This window comes from Corvus cornix, chromosome 9, assembly GCF_000738735.6.
Source record: "Corvus cornix cornix isolate S_Up_H32 chromosome 9, ASM73873v5, whole genome shotgun sequence".
NCBI lineage: Eukaryota > Metazoa > Chordata > Aves > Passeriformes > Corvidae > Corvus > Corvus cornix.
The window spans coordinates 17138227-17151202 of NC_046339.1; the positions used below are offsets into that span (position 1 = coordinate 17138227).

General features: G+C 36.6%; 1 protein-coding gene across 2 annotated transcripts in view; it reads left to right on the forward strand.

Annotated features, from left to right (window-relative positions):
* Positions 1 to 12976, forward strand: part of CUL3 (cullin 3) — a 75667-nt gene that overhangs the window by 47151 nt on the left and 15540 nt on the right. For both annotated transcript variants that reach the window (XM_039556823.1, XM_010406019.2), the window contains 4 exons: positions 5329 to 5489; positions 6781 to 6895; positions 8163 to 8391; positions 10023 to 10168. In XM_039556823.1, coding sequence (XP_039412757.1) covers positions 5329 to 5489; positions 6781 to 6895; positions 8163 to 8391; positions 10023 to 10168 — 651 coding nt within the window. The remainder of the gene's footprint in view (positions 1 to 5328; positions 5490 to 6780; positions 6896 to 8162; positions 8392 to 10022; positions 10169 to 12976) is intronic.

Here is a 12976-nt window from a genome sequence, read left to right on the forward strand (position 1 = left end):
AAACAGTGGCAGAGAAAACTGGCTTATAAGCTTTCCTTGTTCTAGTGGGTTGACCAGTATATTAAAGGCCAAAATATTTTTTCTTTGAGGAAGGGTTGCCTGCTTCAGTTACCACTCCTGGAGGGACAGGAGAGCCATTTCGTAAGTATTTTTTGTGCACAGAAGAGCAATGCCTTGACTTTGTTTTGAAGCTTGCAAGTGCTGTTCGAACATCCAACAAGCCTTTTCTGTTTCACCAAAATTTCAGGAGATGGAAACCTGCAAAATTCCTACAAGTGTAAATTGAACTTCATTGGTTATCTTTTAGATTCAGAGCAGAATAATAAACAAGCTTGGGGATCTCAGGACTACATAGCCTTCTGTGTGCTGTTTGACAGTTCCTAATTATTTCAAGTGGGTGTTCAGCTGAGGCCTCTGCTTGACTAATTGTTTGCCTCCCACAGATTTTTTTTTCCTTGTACCAAAATAAGACCCACAGAAAAAAAAAAAAAACATCCACAATAAAATATATTTATAGTATAATAGTAAAAATAGAACAAAATTTTCTTTCAAAATGCTTACTTAAACTTAGGGGCACTGATGTTTGTTTGTTAAACTTCTGTAATGGAATATGGGGTTTATAGTTAGAATTTTAATCTTTATTAGGTAGAACTATCTAGTGTGAAGACCTAATACAAATGGGCAGACTCCCTCCTTTTCTTTGACTTGAAAGTACTTAAGACAAATTGTCAATAATACATGCTTTGATTGCAAATTCAAGTATAAGCAGTGGTTTAAAAGAGGACTATTTTCAGAGATTTGCAGTTCCACCTTTGTCACTAGGATGTTCTCTTGAGTTAAACATAATTCTCTTCATTCAAAAGAGACTAAGAATAAGAAACTTCAGTCTTGAATATGTGTTCATTCAAAAGGTTTGGAAAAGCTGCCAGTATCACAAAATTATAAAGCACCTGTGAAAGGTCAGACCTGGCTGCTTTTCAAAGAAACAATTTTCAAGAACTTTATAAAATAAGGAATGATTTGTTCTTATTTTCTGATGTTGAGTCTGAATGACCTATACGTTTATAATGATATGCTTATATCAGAAGTAATTTATACATTTTTATTCAAGCAAATCTAATATAACTGACATTAAAAATATTTTACCTAAAAAAAGCACCAAACACTGTATAACCTCGGTCACCAGACATTGTAAATTGATATGCTTGTGTTCTACCAGGAGAAGTATATGCAATTATCATTTGTTTGTAAGTAAAGCATGACCCAATCCTTCTCTTATTTTGTAGGCCATCTCAATTACCCACCAGTTTCAGGAAATGCACCTATTGCCCAACAGGCCACACTGTGACATCAGTGAAAGTAAAACATTTAACATCCTCTTGAATTCTGGTCTTACTCTGTTGAATTCCTGCTTCAGCCTAGTGATTTTACATCTTAAACTAAACCGTATCTGTTTTACTACCACGCTTGTTTTCCAGCTTTGTTTCACCCATTGGCTCCTGTATGATTTAAGTCAAAACAAACACCTTTCCAAACCACCTTTATTTCTTTCCTGTTTAATTTTGCCACTTTTAAAATAAAAATCAATTCAAATGCATCTTTTTTAGAAAGGCATTTGTTTTGTACAGTGGGGTTTGTGCATTATGATGCTTAATGACTAGAATACTTGCTGTTTGAGGTTATGGCAGGATTTTATGGTTCATGCAGAACCTCTTCCACAAGACACTCTCAAGTTTGCCATATGTTTTTAAAATTGTGTATTGCCTTGTCTCTTGTGATTACTCTCTGGTAAAAGTCTGTTGGTTTCAGTTCTGTTGCAGGTGCAGTGTGAGGTTTTACAACCTTTTGCACAATAAAGATTCGTCTTGATTATTTTGAGACATTCCAGTTTCCCTGACTGAATTTCAAGTTTACATAGTTCCACTGGATTTTGTAGGATATAGCATGAGCTATCGTCCTTTTCACATGTTTAGGCTGCAGTAATTGGTGCCAAAGTAGATGTAATACACTCTGTAAATTCTGGCACTGTCTGCAACAAGCAGTGAGGCACCGAAGCAGTAAAGTCATGTGCTAAGTAGCGTCTTTCCTAAGTCAAGTGAGGTACTAAGATGTGTTGAAGTAGTGAAGTACATTTGGACATATCTGCAATTCAGCCTCACAGCAGTAGTGTAGGTAAATATACCTATAATAGGGTTTGTTCAGCTGCTCTGTGGAATGGGAGCAATGGAGGTGGAGTTGTTTGGGCTTTTCTTCAAGCAGTGTGAGTGTGTGTATTCTTAGAATATCTAATGGAAACTGGGTTAAACTGGATTCTGTGGTGTCTCTTCTTTACTACTTATGCTTGTTAAATTTAAAGCAATTTCAGCTATGCGAGCTCAGCAGTCACACCCCTGGCTGCATTACAGGCGTATGAGTAGTGCCAGTTACACACTGTCAGAAGTGAACAATTGCTCCTGCAAATACAGCTGTGGATTTTTCAGAGGGCAGAGCATTCCCTTCTCATCTCTGCTGTGCGCAAAGCTGGTGTCTTTTTTTTTAGGCCAGCACTGACAGGTTGGATATGTGAGTTTTAATGAGATGACTCTCATTGTCCATGGCTTACACACAAGGTAATAGGGAGAAGTATTATTTTTATTTCCAGAAGTAGGATCAAAGACACTTACTATATACTCAAGGGTATACTGAAGGCTGCTGCATCTTCCAGGCAGTGCATCCATGCAGAGATGGGTAAAATGTGGCTATTGGTACCTTACAGTAAGTGACTTCAGATCAGAATTATTTTGCAGTGTAAGCAGGCTTGTAATTTATGATAATTGCTGTCTGAAGCTCCATCCTTGTCTCCTGAAAGTTACTCTTACCTTTACGCACCCACTGCTTCTCTCCGTGGGAAGTGATTTCTGTTCAGTAGTGTGTAGCCTTGTCAGTCAAACCTGTTCCCAAATGGGGCTTTCTGTGATTCTTTTTTTAGATTGGGAGAGCTTCCCGCAAATGTGATCTGTTACCAAGGATGAGCAAATCAGCAGGATTAGAAGTGTTAATGTTGCTGCTCTGGTTTGGGTATTGTAGAGAGGTCTGGCTTACTACAGAGGCTGCTGATAAACTGAGAGGAGTTACTATTTCACAATGGCACTGTTTAGCACTGCCACAACAGAAGCTATGTAGATGAGTCATGGCTGTGGCTTTAATCCTTTTAGATACCCTGCTGCCTGTGCTTCAGAGGGCTGAATATTTTTTTGAAATAATAATTTTATTCTTTTTTCTTCAAGTTATATAGTATTAGACGCTCCTTTTTAATTTGCTTTTTCATTTCTTTGAAAATGTATTTTAAGTTTGTCTTACTTGAGAATCACATTTACATCTGTTCTTGATGCAAGTGTGTAAATAAGGAAGTAAAATAAACAACCCTGTTTTTAAATAACAGAAAACCAAAAGTAACCTATTCCAAAGACCTAGCCCACCACAAGTCACTGAACTGACTTCATGAGACCAATTAGTAAATGTTCTGCTCTGAGACACAGCTGAGCGTGCTTCAGAAACCACAGAATAGGCATATCTGACCTGTTCCCGTCTTGTTTTTTCATTTAAATTAAGTGCTGCCTGTCTGAAGGCAGAGAGTGGGAAATCACTCATTAATTGCAGAACCCAGTGTTTTGCTTTCCTCTGGTCACCAAGTGGGAATCTGGCATATAGTTAGTATGTGAAGAATTTTGCCATGTGAATTCAGCTGCTAAATTGTGTGCTGTCTGTTCCTTCTTATTTTTTGAAATTGTGGAATTTATGTAAACACACAGTTTTGAAATACTTTTTCCACCGTCTGAAGCATATTATTTTTTCTTTTAATGGTTTCATTTTCCGGGTGTTTGAGTAGCTTTACTCTTAATTCTGAATGTGATAAAGCACTTAAGATAGTGATACAACCAGGGGAGAAGCTAATCTTTATACTTAATTAAGTAAATTGACCATCATCCTTTATAGAATTTGATTTTTTTTTTTTTAGTATTATTGTTTTGTTACAGCTATGTACATTTTTATAGAACCTCATCCCAGCCAGATTTGTGAGTGGGTACAAAACTTGCATCTTTTTCTGATGTCATTGTCCTGATGCTTAAATGGTAGCAGAGCAGTATTTTTAGTAATTGCCCAAACTATGGTATTAGAGGAATGGATTATGCCCTGACAGAAATTAACAAAAATAATGATTGCTTATCTCAGAAAGGGGTTGTAAAAACTCAGTTTTTCTGTTCTTAATATTGTTGTAAGTGGTCTGACCTAGTTGTGGCTATTAATCAAATACATGCATTTTCTGCCTGCTAGTGACTTTGTTAATAGCCTTCCTTTTTTCGGAGTTGATTTGGGAGAGAGGAAAGGAGAGACAAATTTTTGGAGCATTTGTTTGGGTAGCAGTAAGAGACTCAGGGTCTGCTTAGCACTCTCAGTCAATTTTGTATGATGGATTTTGGGCTATGCAGTCTTTAAATGCTGATCTGAGGATCAGCATTGGTTTTTAAAGGTAGGTGGATAAAAAATGGGTAGTTGAGGAACTTGATCCTTCCTATAGGCGGAGATTGTATAGGGAGATAGAATTTAAACTTACATTGAAACGTAAAAATACTTTTTTCTCTTCCTCTTCTGTTTTTTTTTTTGAGGGGGGGAGTGTGTATGGGCAAGATTATAATGAAACATAAGGTTTTGAAATACTGCTCAAGTTGAAAGAAAGTGAGTTTGGGGAGGGTGGAAGGAAGGATGTCTACAGAAGTCCTTATGTACAATTTTGCAGTGCTAATCCATAAAGATTTTGATCGTAACTCTTCTTGTTTTAGCTCTATATTTGCTGCTCTTTATCTAATGATGCTATTTCAGGAAATTTCACTGAATATTGACTATTTTTTGCCTAAAAGGAGTGGTAGGAAGACTGAGGGTGAGGGAAATTAAATGATTTCTCTTAAAGATCAGAAAGAGATGGATGGAAGAGTTTGAGTAGGTAAGTAAAACCTCCTGCAGATAGTGCTATGGATTTAGTCAGTAGTTGGAGATTCCTCTGCACCCAGACTAAAAAGTGGGAAGGCTGTAGATCTGTTCTGGCATGCTTTAGTCATAAATGCTGGGCTTATGCTCCTAAGCCAAGTAGAACTTTCAGTGTAAATGAAGTTTTGGAAAATGGGACTGATTTTGAATTTTGAGGGTATACATAGTTTCTTTCTGTTAAGACAGGGAAAAAATATATTTGGTCATAGTTCCACAACAGAGAAATAATTGCTCTCTTGTGCTTTTCAATAGCATCGATGCAGTGAATTCCCAATTTTATTGCTGTTTATGCCCTTGTTCTAGGACCGAGTATATGTGCAACAAAACAATGTGGAGAATGTCTACAACTTGGGCCTGATAATTTTTCGAGATCAAGTTGTACGTTATGGCTGCATCAGGGATCACCTGAGGCAAACTCTGCTGGATATGATTGCAAGAGAGAGGAAAGGAGAAGTTGTAGACAGGTAAGATGTTTGTAAGTGAATGTCTTTGGTTGTAAATAATACCTGTCAGTTTTTAAAGAGTGACTCAGAAACATACACAAATAATTCATTACTTAAGACCACATTTGTGATCACAACTAAAATTTCTCTGTATTCTGGAGTAACGTATTTCTTTGTGTATTAGATTATCAAGATTCCCTGTTTACCATTATGCTGAAATATATTTTTTTCAATATTTATCTCACGGTTTCTTATTAAAACTTTCATCAAATGTCTCCATTATCACGCTGTGCCAGAGCTTTTGATCACAAAGCAGAGTTTTGACAATTTTCCGCCTCTTGCTACCTTGTATTTCCCCTGTACTTAGAGGTTGTTTAATTTTCTTGTACCTTTTCGTTTATTTATGATGTTTCCTCTTTTAATTCCAATTCCTCTTCCTCATGTTTTGATCGGTTTGTTTTTCAGCAGTTTAGTTGCATCTCTAAGTTTTAAGTCTGTTTCTCAGCTTCATTGGTTGGTTTAATAGAAGTGGAAGTTTTGTACCACCCACTGCAGATACTGCAGCTGAAGGAGCTGCAGATTTGCAAGTATTCCTGTGCTTCTCCAGTTTCAGAACAGCTGTTGCATGTAGGGATATGTAAACTCCTTGCTACCCTGGCTGCAGTTCTCTGACTAAGATTGCCTAACATGCAATTTAGGAAAAGAAAAGTACTCCCCAGCTACAGCTGTGTATTGTCCCCTGCTGCCAGAAAGTGGAATCTTTTTCTAGATGCAGTTATTTTGTTTTCATTAACTTGCTGATATATTTGAATTTTGGTGGTGTTTATTTTGTGTTCAGTTGGGGGTTTTAAAATTTTTTTTTAGATTTTTGTATGGTTGGCTTTTTTTAAACAGCCAACCATCCAAAAGCTTCAAACTTTGCATAGCAACTTCCATGTGTGCAATTGTTTTGAATTGCTCAATTCTGACCTATGTGTGCAGTTTTCTTTGAAGTAGTATTTTGGGTTAATTTCTTATATGTTATAATATATTCTTCATCATTTTATGACTTAGTAGAACTTGAGACCTGTGTCCTTGTCATTGCATTTAAAATACTTAATAAATATTGTCAGCTATTTAGTTTTGAACAAAACCAAACAATTTTGCTCCTGTAGTGTTCTTGAAAATGTCATGTACTGAACAGATTAGAATGGACTTTCTATTACTACTTTTTATTAAAGCTAATATTGTGTTATGAGTTGTTATTCTGCTGTGTACTCTGTCTTACAAGCACGTAGATTTCTCAAGTTGTTAACAACTTACTTTTTGGCAGAGGCGCAATAAGAAATGCTTGCCAGATGTTAATGATTCTAGGTCTTGAAGGAAGGTCAGTCTATGAAGAAGACTTTGAGGCTCCATTTTTGGAGATGTCTGCAGAATTTTTTCAGGTACAGCAGTATTCTAATACCATATTTGGAATGTTATTATTACTGTCTGGAATTGTCAGATTTGGTGGTACTTAACATACTTGTTGCTTTTTTGAAGAGTATGTCCATCTCCATTAAACGAAATAAGAAAAATAGTCACTAATTTTGCAGGAAAAAGTAACACAGATTTTACAGAATTAGTGTAATTTGAATGTAGTTTTGAGCCATGGGTGCCAATAACATATAAAGTAATCATCATGCTAATCTTGTGCCTGCTTTAGGCTATTTCATGTAACTTAGTCTACCTCTGCTTTGCCCCCAGTCTTTTTGAAATGCCAGTAGCATGAAAGGGTCAAACTGAGGCTGGGAAACCTGTCAAACTGCTTTTGAGGAAACTTTGTTTCCTTCATAGTTCCTACATTTGTGAGTTATTTTTTGTAATAAAATAAACCAAGTCAAGGAATTAAGCATATCCAAGTGGCTCTGCAATTGTTGATCAGCCACCAAATAATACATTGCAAATATTTTGTGAGGTTTTTGTTTTGTAAGATACTTGGAGGAGGAAAGCCAGTTGGTGCCTGTTGAGTGTAATCATGATCTTCTATTGCTGGAAATTGATAGAAATTTTAAAATCATGTTAAAATATACCTAGATAAGGTAATTTGTGAGTCTCCCAGTTCTTATGCAGGATCAGCTGTCATATGCTCTGATCCTCCAAACTTCCTTGCAAAGCAGAAGTATATGTTGCACAGCCATTTAAATGTCATTGTGTTCTGTTTTTCATAAGTGCTTATATAAAATTAAGAAAAATAATTACTTTCTTTTAAGTTCTATTACTTAGCTCTGCCTGAAAAATAAGACATCTTTTCTCCAAAGACTCTGCTGACCAATATGAATAAAAACAGTTTGACATGAAATAATGTGCTCAGCATTGTCAGTAAAGAAAATGAGAACAGCCATAAACTGATGTTTGGAAGGAATTTTTGATCCTTCCCTTTCCCCATCTTTGTTTTCTTTGAACCTGTGGCTAACACCCTAGTCAGTAACTAGAAACCAGCTTGGCTTGGGTTGCCTTAGTATGAAAAATACCTTGTTTATATTGCATGTACCCCCTTATGTAACACATTTAGCATAATAGAACCTTTATTTTGTGTTAAGTGTGTATGTAAGTCTTGGATGTGTTGGACATGCTGTGTTTGATTTGAACTTGCTTGTAAATGCTGATCTGACATGTTTTCTTTTTACCCTTTACAAAAATGTCTAAAGTATTAATTTTTGTTAATCACAGATGGAAAGTCAGAAATTTTTAGCTGAAAACAGTGCTTCTGTATATATAAAGAAAGTAGAAGCTAGAATTAATGAAGAAATAGAGCGGGTGATGCATTGTCTGGATAAATCAACAGAAGAACCCATTGTGAAAGTTGTTGAGAGGGAGCTTATTTCCAAGCATATGAAAACTATAGTGGAAATGGAGAACTCTGGGCTAGTTCATATGCTGAAAAATGGGAAGACAGAAGGTAAGACTGCATCACTGGTGAAACACAAATGCTTCTGATACTGTTTATTATTTTTAAACATGGGATAAGTCAAGCTTAACATTTGTGTTCCTGTGCAATTGTGGAAACACTTAGTGACTCTGTTTTGCAAACATCTGAGAATACTCAGTGACTATTAGATGGCTCTTAAAACAGAGCCCATACACTTAACTTGTTTCTATTTAGTACCAGATACAGGTACTTTTTTGGTAAACCAAGTATCTCATGAGAAAAGCACAAATCTGTTGTAGTGGTTTTTGTCACCAGTTGTCCATGAGCCATTTTATTACTTCCATTCCTCTAATATGTATTTGTAAAAATGCATCACATTTTTGGCCCACAGGCAGTTATTAAGAAATACTTGTGTAAAAGACTTAAACAGAAGTATTGCAGGACCAATTCTTGGGGAGGGAGCATTGTTGCAGAAAGGAGTTGGCCGTTTCTAAGGAAGTGGTTGAAACAGAAGGGCTTGGCTTCATTTGCTTTTCCCTGATAGACGTTAATGTGGGAGAGAGTGACTGAATGAAAGCTATTATGGAAATAGAGCATAAGTTTCTAAAGCAGCATAACGAAGAGAGTGATTGTAGTATCTATATTTAGAAATGAGTGCTCACAGTAAAGCCATGAGAATGGGGAGCAGCCTTGCTGCGTAGATTAATGGCCTTTGTTCATTAAAGCAGCTTCACAATTACTAGGTGATATTCAGAGCACAAAGTGAGCACATTTCCTAGCTGTAAAAAAAGAATTATTGTGTTGAGAAAGAGATTTTACCATACTTAATCGCTTTTTCTTTAATATCCAGTTTAGATAACCTTCAGGCTGAGGGTGCAAGGATATTGAAGGTTATTAATAAAATACAGGAATTTGTTTAACTTTTATAGGCCTTGGTTTGATTCAGGTAAATAGTAGAGTGTAAATGCTGCTTTGTGAAGATGAGATTTTGCATAAACGTACAAGAATGGATTGTTCTTTTGGAAAGCAATGTTTAGCCTAAGCCACTTCTCAGTATTTTAGGTGGATGAAACATAGTGTAAAAGTATATGACTGGCTTTAAGACAAATATACATTATACTCCAAATTTTTACCAGGTTTTGCTTTTAATGCAAAAACAAGCTTCTCATTAGTCCTGTCCTATTTGGTTTAACTTAGTTAAAAGAACAAAAACAAAAAAAACCAACCCAAAAATAAACAAGAAAAAAAAAGCCACCAAACTTTTGATACAGTGCTTGATTTTGGGAATGATAATCTTTGGAGCTACCTTCTTAAATACCACTGGAAAACATAATATTGCTGAAGTTCTAATAGGTTCACTATCCTTTAGCATTAGCATCATGTTTTGCTTGCCTGGAGGTCAGCAATGACAGATTCCCTGCTACAGACAACCTAGAATAATTGAATACAGTCTTTGTTTTTCATTTTGAGGCTGCTGCAGTCAGCATGTTGTCAGGGCTGAAGGAAAGATGAGATTAGAAGAATCTTATGCTTGAGCTGTTACAGGATGCTTTCTGTGGCTCAAGTGGCTGAACTTCTATGAGCTTTAGCTCTGAGATGAATGAGTTACAGAAGAGTAACACACAGAGGTGTCCTGCATAATGTCTCATTCTTGTTTGCAGACCTTGCTTGTATGTACAAGTTGTTCAGCCGTGTGCCAAATGGTCTGAAGACAATGTGTGAGTGCATGAGCTCATACCTGAGAGAGCAAGGTAAAGCACTGGTTTCTGAAGAGGGAGAAGGAAAGAATCCAGTTGACTACATTCAGGTAGTTAAAGTATTTAATGTCCTTCTCTTCCCCACATTCCCTGTATTAGCAGTTCACCACCTACACAATTTATAAGGTATAGCTTAGTATTGATTCAAAAGGGGTTGTTATTAATAAGCTAAATTTAAACATTTTTTTAATGTACATTCCCTGAACCTTCAGATATGTTTAGAACTCTTACTTAGTATGTGCTTTCCAAGCAGCTTAAGTTTTTGTGCTTTTAGTAGTTGCTTTTAATAAACAACATATTCAGCCTAATTATCTAACTGCTGGGAACTTCTTGGATTTCCCTAAATGCTGTGTCTCCAGAGTGAGTTGTACATCTGCTGGCAAATAGCTTTATAGTGTCCACTTTGTTTAATTTTATGTAACATTAGCTATCAGTGTTTATTGAGGCAAAAATCACATGGCAATATTTCATGGCAAGCTTAACTGTGACTGAGAGATGAGTGTTTATCAGTCATAACAAATTACTCATTCCATTCTCTGTCTGCCTGAGAAACAGAACAGGTCTGCATGTTTAAAGATGTGAGTGTTCTTTCTTGTTTTCTCTCACTAAGTGATGTGTACCATTAATTTATAAAGATCACAAAATATGCTTCAGAACTTTTTGTCATCTTTTCTCTTCCATTGTCTCTGAGAAGATGGTTTGAAATTTGCATATAAAGCCTTTAGAGTTCATTGAACCTTAAAGCTGTGTTTCTATAGCTGGAAGATGTTTTGTATTTAATGTGAAGGTGTGTATTCATTAAACATTGAGGTTTTTAAAAATGTGTGGTTCAAGTCCTTGTGTCTGTTCTTAGTGAGAAACATGTAATATTGTATGTCTGTCAGTCTCTGGTGTTCTGTTTGAAAACAGTAACTGCACTAGAACTGGTTACTATTTGAAGAAGCCATTTGAGTATAAAAACATTTTTGATTGGATTATTAATTTTCTGGCAATGCTGAAGAAAACTTCTTACCAGGCTTGAACAAGAATCACCTCTTCAAGGCCTGGTAAAAGGAAGAGAGAATGCCCTTGAAAAAATTATTAGGTGTAATGATTAAGGACTCTTAAATTTGTGGTGGTGTGATTTAGGAAAAAAAAAAAAGGGGGGCGGGGAGGGGTGCAAATGATGTGGAAAATAAGTATCTGGATTACTTTGAAGTAATTTTCACTCCTCATGGGCCTAAAGAGGTATCATAAAAAATACAACTGAGAAAGATAGATATAGAAACTTAATTATAACGCTGTTATCAAGGTTTCCTGTCACAAAGGCGAAGAGGCTGAGGAAGACTTGCAGCCATACCCATGTGCTTTGGCAGAGCTCAGCCCCTCAGTATGGACCCCAGCATCTCACGAAGATGTCCCAGGGCAGGGATTGACATTCAGTTACTGAAAAACCCCCAAAAAGGTTTATCCACCACTTCCACTGAGGTGATGGAAGCAGAGAGAAATACCTATGAATTGAGAAACCACCTTGCTCTTCTCATCTCAGCCATGTTCACATGAATCTGTCATGGACAATAGCACTAAGGAGACAGACATAGAAGCTGCATTAAACCATCAAGAAAAACAGCTCCGTCATAGCTCAGCACTGCTTCCACAACATGACATCACCCTGAGCATAATTGGTGAGATGATTGCACAAGCATTGCCAGGGGATTAGATTAAAAACTTTGTATAAATAGTTTGAAGGGATGTTGAAATGCTTTTGTAATTCAAGGTACTAATAGTTTCTCCTGTTTAACACCAGGTTGTTCAGATGGTGTACTCCTGGAGAGGAGACATGAGCTAACCTTGGTAAACAGAGAGACAGTGAGATTTACTTTGAATTTAAAATTTCTAATACGCATTAATTAGCCTGTCTAAAGATCATTCCTTTAAGTGAGATGGTGAGTTCCTAAGAAACATTACTACTTCTTTGAGTAATTCTTGAATGGCTTCTTTAAGTAACCGCATATGAATAATTTCTTAAAAACCTAGAGACTTAAATACCATTTAACCTGAACAGTTTTTGCAGGCAGTGGTTGTCCATTACAAATCTAACTCTCAAGTGAAATTTCCTCCCCCTGCCTGCCAAATACTGTCTGTTATAACCTTTGTGTGTCATATATACTTAGCAAGGTGCTCAGGTGATTTTAAGATGCTTTCACCTTCTATATGCAGTTGCTTTAACCCTGGGTGAAGATGGTGCAAACCCTAAAAATGACGCTAGGAGTCCAATGGTTTAGTTCAGAGGAAGTGGTTCAGTTCAGGTTCCTGGTGCTTGTATCCAACTTTCACATGCGCCCAGTGACTCCGAATCAGCAGGAAACACACGACTGAATAATGCAGAACATGTCCCTGGATTAAATTAGAGGGAAACAAAAACGCTGACAAGTTTAGGCCTGTTGTTGCATTGTGTTTTAGGAGAAAACTTGTTGAGTAGCTCTAGGGATGCACTTAATGGGTGCTTAACCTCAGCTTTCCCAGATGCTGTGTTTATGATACTGACTTTGTCTGTGTTGTTTGAAATAGAAAAGGCTTAATGAGTGCAACAAATACCTCCTTTAAGTTGCAGATTCAAAAATACAGGAAATCAACCTGTTTAACAAGGGTGTTTAAAAAGCTTTCTTAATCTGAGAAGTGTATTACAGCAAACTGCACCAGTATTTGACACCAATAATTTAGCCAGTTTATCTGAAAATTGCTTCTATAAGAGATTCATGGCAGCAATAGAAATGTAAAAATGGAAACAAAATTTCAGATAGTTTCTAACGATGCTGAACAGAGAGCATTGCAGAACCTCTGACTGTAGATCTGGTCTTGTCTATTGCCTCATCTAT